At 45.6% G+C, this 7,183-nt stretch overlaps 1 protein-coding gene across 2 annotated transcripts in view; it reads right to left on the bottom strand.

Annotated features, from left to right (window-relative positions):
* The window catches only part of Nmt1 (N-myristoyltransferase 1), a 38,854-nt gene that overhangs the window by 16,338 nt on the left and 15,333 nt on the right, over positions 1–7,183 (bottom strand). For both annotated transcript variants that reach the window (XM_031351430.1, XM_031351431.1), the window contains exons 3-5: positions 6,525–6,633; positions 4,635–4,779; positions 971–1,089 (exon numbers count right to left, since the gene is read on the bottom strand). In XM_031351430.1, coding sequence (XP_031207290.1) covers positions 971–1,089; positions 4,635–4,779; positions 6,525–6,633 — 373 coding nt within the window. The remainder of the gene's footprint in view (positions 1–970; positions 1,090–4,634; positions 4,780–6,524; positions 6,634–7,183) is intronic.

The raw sequence follows: 7,183 nt of genomic DNA, 5'->3' as shown, positions 1-7,183 counted from the left end.
AAAAAAAAAAAAAAAAAAAAAAAAGACTATGAATACGGCACTGGAGAGATGGCTCTGTGGTTAAGAGCATCTGCTAAGGCACTGGAGAGACAGCTCTGTGGTTAAGAGCATCTGCTGCTCTTTCAGAGGACCCCGGTTCACTTCCCAACAGCCAGATCACAAGCTCACAACCATCTACAACTGGAGCTCCATAGGTAGCCTTGGGCCCCATATGTATGTGCTGCTTAGTTTTGCCAAATTAACACAAGCAAGCATATCTAGGGAGAGGGAATATTATTTGGGAAAATGCCTCCCTAAGAGTAGACTATTTCTGCCTTGACGTCCCATTACTTATAGCATGTGAGCTGAAATAAACCCTCCCTCCCCAAGCTGCTTTTGTTCATGGTGTTTTATTACAGTAACAAAAATCCTGAATAGGACACTCACATACCCACATGCGAACTCACATTCAACTAATAAAAGCAATAACAACAATAAAGAGGCTACTCCTGGGGTCATAGCTCATTGTTTAGAGTGCTTTCTCAAGACCTGGACCATTATTCAAAATGGAAAAAGTGCTGGGTAACCACTGAAAGGTGAGAAGGGAAGGACCCTTAGCAGCCCAGATCACAAGTCAAGCAGGATACAGACAAGAAGCCAGGCAGCGGTGGCACACGCCTTTAATCCCAGCACTTGGGAGGCAGAGGCAGGCAGTCTCTATGTAGCCTGGTGTACATAGTGAGTTCCAGGACAGCCACAGTTACATAATAGAGATAGGCCTTGCCCCCAAAAACAAAACAAAAGAAAGCCAACGACAAATAAATAAACAAAATAATAATAAAAAAAAAGATTCCACAATAGGGAACTTCAGAAGGCAACTTTCACCCTCATAAGAATGACATGCTATATTATTCCAGAAAGTACCAGATGGGTACTCTCTGTAGCTCATCTCCTAAGAGTCCTGTCCCAACTGCAAGCCAGGCCTACTCACCACACCACGGTCTCCCAGATCCAAGGCATCCCAAGTGAAGCCCTGGGGTAGGGTGTAGGGCTCCTGGCGAATGTTGTCTTTGTCAGGTTCAACTGGACCATGGGTGTTTACCACTTCACCTAGAAAAAGAGTACAGCCAAAGTCTATTGTCTGCCCACAGCATGCGTGAAGTAGAGCCCGCTGAAAACACTCCTGGAAGGCTAGCGAGGAGGTTCAGTTGGTAGAGTGGTCGCCTTGTTTGTTGTGTAATTCCTAGTGCCAAATAACCAGGGCAGAGTGGTGCAAGCCTATCACTCTAACACGAAGGAGAGGCAGAGGGACCAGAGCTTTCAAAGTCATCTTCCACTGTAACGAGTGTAAGGCCAGTCTGGGTGACATAGACCCTGTCCTAGAAAAAAAAATTATACCAGAGCAAATTTCTCCTGTCCCTAGAAACACTGCAGCTGAAGAACACTCTATGCTTGGCAACTATAACCTCCCTCCAGTCACCTTTGGTCCCTAGTTGAGGGAGAATGCACAGCAAAACCTCAGAACAGTCTCTAGGATCCAAGCTGGCTGGCTCATTTTTGGAAATCCTCCTAACTCTCCCGTAGGCTCCTGAATGACAAGCACTCATCACAGCTAATTTGGCTTCCTGGCTGGTGTAGGGTGTCCTCATGTTCTAGCCCAGACACTCCTCTCTGACAAGAGATTTGTAAGGTTACATAAGCCTGCCTTTGTGTCAAGACCAACAACAGTGTACTGGGCTCACTCCTCAGTCAGATGATTGCTCTAACCGCCAGGGCCTCTCAGCCTTCCAGCGTCAGCCTCCAGGCCTGTGGACCAGCTAACTGCCAGGTCAGGGCACCGGCACTGAGCCCTCCAGATGCCTTTGGGTTGAATCACCCTCCTGCATGCTGCTGCCAGGAAGTCTCCCTCTGACACAACCCCTCCTCTGTGGGAGAGCTCAGAAGCTGAGAAGAAGGGAGGAACTGAAACCAGATGGGGCTGGAGAGGAAAGCCAGGCAGGCAAGCTCTCCTTCTTAATAGGTTTTGTTTATTTTGGTTTCCCGCCCTCTTTTTTAACACAGGAGAATACTAAGTAGCCAAGGCTGGCCTTATGCTCACAGAATCTTCCTGTCTCAGCCTTCTAATGCTGTATTCTGGGAGTATGCAGTCCTCCAAGTACTTTTAAGCAACTTCCAACTGTCCTCAGACATTTAACTTCCTGTGTTGGAGGTGGCGCTCAGTAGAACAGCATCACATGCCCACTGTGCAAAGCCAAGAGCAACGTGAGGTAGAAGGCAGGTTATAAGCCTCAGGGACGGGAAGGCTGAGGGGAGAGAGATCCTCCTCTCAACAGGATAAGAGGGTAGCTAGACAGAATGACAAGATCTGAAAGACTAAAAGCTCACGCAGAGCACATAACAACAGTTACACAGACTGAAGCTTCTGGAACTGTGAATTGTAACCTCGGGTTATGTAAGTCAAAGTGTGGGGGTGTCAAGAAAAATTCAGCAATAGTACAACCAGAAACAAATTGAAAATTAAACATGTATGGAGTCTGAGGTAGGTCAGGCAGTGTCATGTGACTTCATTGTAGTCTTGGCTCTGAACACACATGAGCACACAGTACTGTGCATGCCAATGTGCAATGAAACATCAATGAATCTGCCTCAGATCCCTACTCGGATGGTGGCTGGAACACGGCTCAGTGGCTAAAAGCACTGTTGCTCTTCAGTTCCGTTCAGTTGCCAGCACCCATGTCAGCTGGCTCACAACTGACCTGGAAGGCCAGTTCCAGGGGAACTGCTAGCCTCTAAGGGCAAAGACATACCTAACACAAGCAGACACAGGCACAGAAAACATTTAAACTCATTTGGTTTTTGTGTTTTGCCTGCATATATGTATATGTATCATGTTTGGTGCCCACAGAGGTCAGCTGCAGGGGTCTGATCCCCTGGAACTGCAGTTAATAGATGGTTGCCAGCCACCACCTAGTACTGAGAACTGAACCCAGGTCTTTTACCAGAACAAGCGCTCTTAATTGAGTCATTTCTCTTGCCCCCACATGAATTAAAAAATAAAATCACTCAACATATTTTGTTTTACAAAGGCATATGCCATGCCCACCTGGATTTAGTTCTTTCTCTTTATTTGGTTTCTCTAGACAGAGTTTCACTGTGTAATAGCCCTGGCTGTCCTAGAACTCAGCCTACAGACCAGGCTGGCCTCAAAACTCAGAGATGCCTTTGCCGCTGGAATGCTGGGATTAAAGGCATGTGCCACCACACCCGGCTGGGCTGTTTTTCACTTTACAAGTGGTTACCCATAATGACACAGACCACTTTAAGTCAGGAAATGCCTGTTATCCGTGCTTCTCACCTCCACAGACAAATGCTGTCAGACACAGCTGTCTTTTTACTTCCTCGTATTTGACTTGGCTCTGCCCTCCTAAGCCACAATGTACTGCAAATGTTACAATGTTTCTTGAGAAGAATAGCAACACTGACAACCTGACCATAGCTTACATTTGGTGTTAGAGCATGTGTTTTATTTTGTTTTCAAAATAAAATGTGCTGAAGCCATGGCTTAGCACTGATGAGCATACACTGCAGAAGACCCAAATCAATGCCCAGAACCTGTACTGGGTGGCTCACAACTGTCTGTTGTTCTGGGTCTGGACTCAATAAAGGCACATATCCACACATATACACATACTAAAAACAAAACAAGACAAAATATTAATATATGTGTGTATATATGTATACACACACATATATGTATATAATATATAATACATGTATATATGTACTAGAATATAACACAGATTTATTTCCTCAGCTACATACATACGAAGCATGAGTTAGGTCCCTGAATCGCTCACAGGACCTTTGTCCACCAGAGGCTCTGAGGTTAGCCACGCAGGTCAGCTGTGGTTCAGGCCTAGTAGAAATCTCTAACTCCATTATGGCTGTCTTTTCTGGAATACTTTTGGGATTTTTTTTGTCTGTCCAATCCCTTTACAAGTTTATCATAGCATATTTTAGGGGTTTTTTTGTTTTGTTTTTTTGAGACAGGGTCTCACTGTGTAGCTTTGCTGGACTGAAACTCCCCTTGTAGACCACATTAGCCTCAAACACAGAATCTACCCGTTTCTGCCTCCAGGTAATGAAAGCAGAGGTGTGTGCCCCACTCCTAACTTTACTGTGGCTTTTGAGGGTACCTGATGAAACACACATATGCCCCTCGTAGGTGAGCCACGACTGCTACTGGAACTTAGTAAGCATGCATCACCTGAGGGGAAGTGGAGGAGCCTGGGGACTCTCCCCAGTCCAGAGTTCACAGCTGTCTACACAAACAAAGCAGCCTTTCACTAATTTAAGAGGGAGGCTAGACCCCTGGGCGGACATCCCCACTCAGCATGTGTTAAGACATTGTTCTCTGTAGATTTATTTAAGAGGAGAATGGACTAAAAAGAGCCATCTTTGTTCTGTGTGTGTGTGTGTGTGTGTGCTGTCATAAGGTCTCTCAACAATAGGCTTTTATACACTCCTTTTAAGGACTATCCTCTAGAAATAATTACCAAAGAACTCTAGAACCTCATGACCCTCCCTGATAAAACTCGCACAGAGGTGCAGCTAAGGCCCATCCCTTGCTCTCAGCTGGGAAAGGAGACACTTACCTAGTTTGGGCACTGGCTGTGTATCCCAGAACTGGTAGCTTCGTTTGCTGGCCTCCTCCATGGTTTTGGCGGGTCCCTGACCCACTGAGAACAGCTCAATGGCCTTCTGTATTTCCTGGATCCTCTCTGCTGGCAAAGAGTTCATCTAGGAAGGCAGTTGGAGACAGAAAAGGCCCATTGTGTTAGAGAGACTTAACAATTCACTGTGAGTTCAAGAGTTGTTGAGACCATGCACGATGAAGCACACCTTTAATCCTAGCACTGGGAAGCAGAGACAGGCAAGTCTCTGTGAGCCAGCCTGGTCTACACAGAAAGCTCCAGGCCCACCAGAGCTTAATAACGAAACCCTGTCTCAAATAAACACCAAGAGTTAGCTATACAAATGTGTAATCCTAGCTCTCAGGAGGTAGAGGCAGGAAGACGCTGAGGCAGCAGTGCTAGGAGGATCTCTAGGGGCCAACCAATCCAGCTAAATCATGCAACTCCAGATTCAATGAGAAATCTATCTCAAAAATAAGGTGACAAGCCTGGGCAATGGTGATGCATGCCTTTAATCCCAGTGAGGCCAACCTGGTTTATAAAGCAAGTTCCAGGACCACTAGGGCTACAGAGAAACTTTGTGTTAGGGAAAAACAAAAACAAAAAAACAAAAATAAAAAAAAAGGTGGCAAGGCTGGGCGGTGGTGGTGCACGCCTTTAATCCCAGCACTTGGGAGGCAGAGGCAGGATTTCTGAGTTCGAGGCCAGCCTGGTCTACAGAGTGAGTTCCAGGACAGCCAGGGCTACACAGAGAAACCCTGTCTCAAAAAGCCAAAAAAAAAAAAAAAAAGGTGGCAAGCGATTAAGAGAAAACCAACACTGAACTTAGGCTTCCACATAACATGGGCAACATTCATAAGCAAGTGTACATAAACACAAAACCAAGAGTTCAAAAGTTAAAAACTATCCAGACAAGGGGTGGTTCTTCAGTCCTAATCCTGAGAAACAAGAGAAGGGTACCTGAGAACTAGCTAACACGCTACCACCTACGGGCCTTTGCTGCTTTGTTCTTCTGTTCTTTCTAGGTTTTTGTTTGTTTCATTTTGGTTTTTTGTCTTGAGACAGGGTCTCATTATGTGGTGTTCTCTGGCCTGGAAACTGTTGTGTAGCTCAGGATGACCTCAAATTTTGCAGCTCATCTTCTCGCCTGTGCTAGCGTGACCAGTGTACACCACCACACTTGATTTGCCTTTAGTATTTCTCCCCATCCCAGTCTCATGCTGTTTATGCCAAAAGTAATAGAGCTGACTGCAAAATTTCAAGCAACGCAGAATAGAAAATACAAAGAAAAAAGCCTGTAGCCAGGTGCAGTGGGGTAGGTTTGTAGTCCCAGTACCTGAGAGGCCTAATAAGGATCAGAAGTTCAGGCCAGCATGAGCTACATAAGATACTCTCTTAAAACATACAGGGGGAGATGGGAGTGGAGAGGTGGCTCAACAGTGCCAAGCACTGGCTGTTCTTCTAGAGGACCCAGGTTTGATTTCCAGCACCCGCACGGTGGCTCTCTCAAGTGTTTACAACTCTGCTTCCAGAGGATCTGATACTCTCCTCTGCCCTCCACAGACCCCCGCACACATGTGGTACACAGACACACACGCAAGCAAAACAACCTAGACCCCCCAAAACAATCAACCCCATCCCCGCAACTATTGTCCTCATTATGAGTAGTTTTAATCTGAAATTGAGACATATACAGAACCCCACACTTCTTTGTAAAACAGCTTATCAGGTAAAGGTACTTCCTGCTGGGTCTGATGACCTGGGTTCTTACGAGTAGAGACAAGCAATTTTAGCCATTCTTCACATATACCTCAAAACTCATCAGTCCTAAGAAAACCGTCTCCTTGTTACCTTCACAGGCTGGTCCTGGGTGGAATCCATGTCGTTGCCTTTCTCTTTCTTCTTCTTCTGTTTCTTTTTCTTTTTTTTGGCTCCAGTGTCATTGGCTGGACTCAAGCCACTGTAAGACAAAGTAAACACTGATGGAGGCTCCAAACCAAACAAACCAAAAATCAAATGCTTTAAACCACACTGACAAAAGGCTTTTATGTAGAGCAGGCCTTCCTTAATCAAGCCTGTTGGCTTCTTCAGAAGCCAACTAGAGAATCCAGCTCCCAGAAGGGGCGTTTGGAGGACACAAGCAAGCACAGCTACGTTCTCCACTCCCACCCCTCAGCTCCCCAGGGAAGACACATGTGCAAGGCATGTCCTATTTATTTCAAAGGGCTTTTTCTGTTCTTGTATTCATTCATTCATTCATTCATTCATTCATTCATTCATTCACTAACTTATTCATTCATTGAGACAGGGTCTCAAGCAGCCAAGGCTGACCTCTAACAATGGCTCTGAATTTCTGATCCTCCTGCTTCACCTGAAGGATGCTGAGATTACAGATGCTCACCCATCTGGTTTATAGGGCTCAAACCTATGGGGCTTCTAGCCTGAAAAGCAAGCATTCTACCAACTGGGCCATAATCCCAGTCCTTTCTTCTTCTGTTTTTTTTTTTTTT

This window comes from Mastomys coucha, unplaced genomic scaffold, assembly GCF_008632895.1.
Source record: "Mastomys coucha isolate ucsf_1 unplaced genomic scaffold, UCSF_Mcou_1 pScaffold5, whole genome shotgun sequence".
In the NCBI taxonomy this organism is placed as follows: domain Eukaryota; kingdom Metazoa; phylum Chordata; class Mammalia; order Rodentia; family Muridae; genus Mastomys; species Mastomys coucha.
The sequence above is the reverse complement of the archived record's forward strand: the minus strand, read 5'-3'. Positions and strand labels throughout refer to the sequence as shown.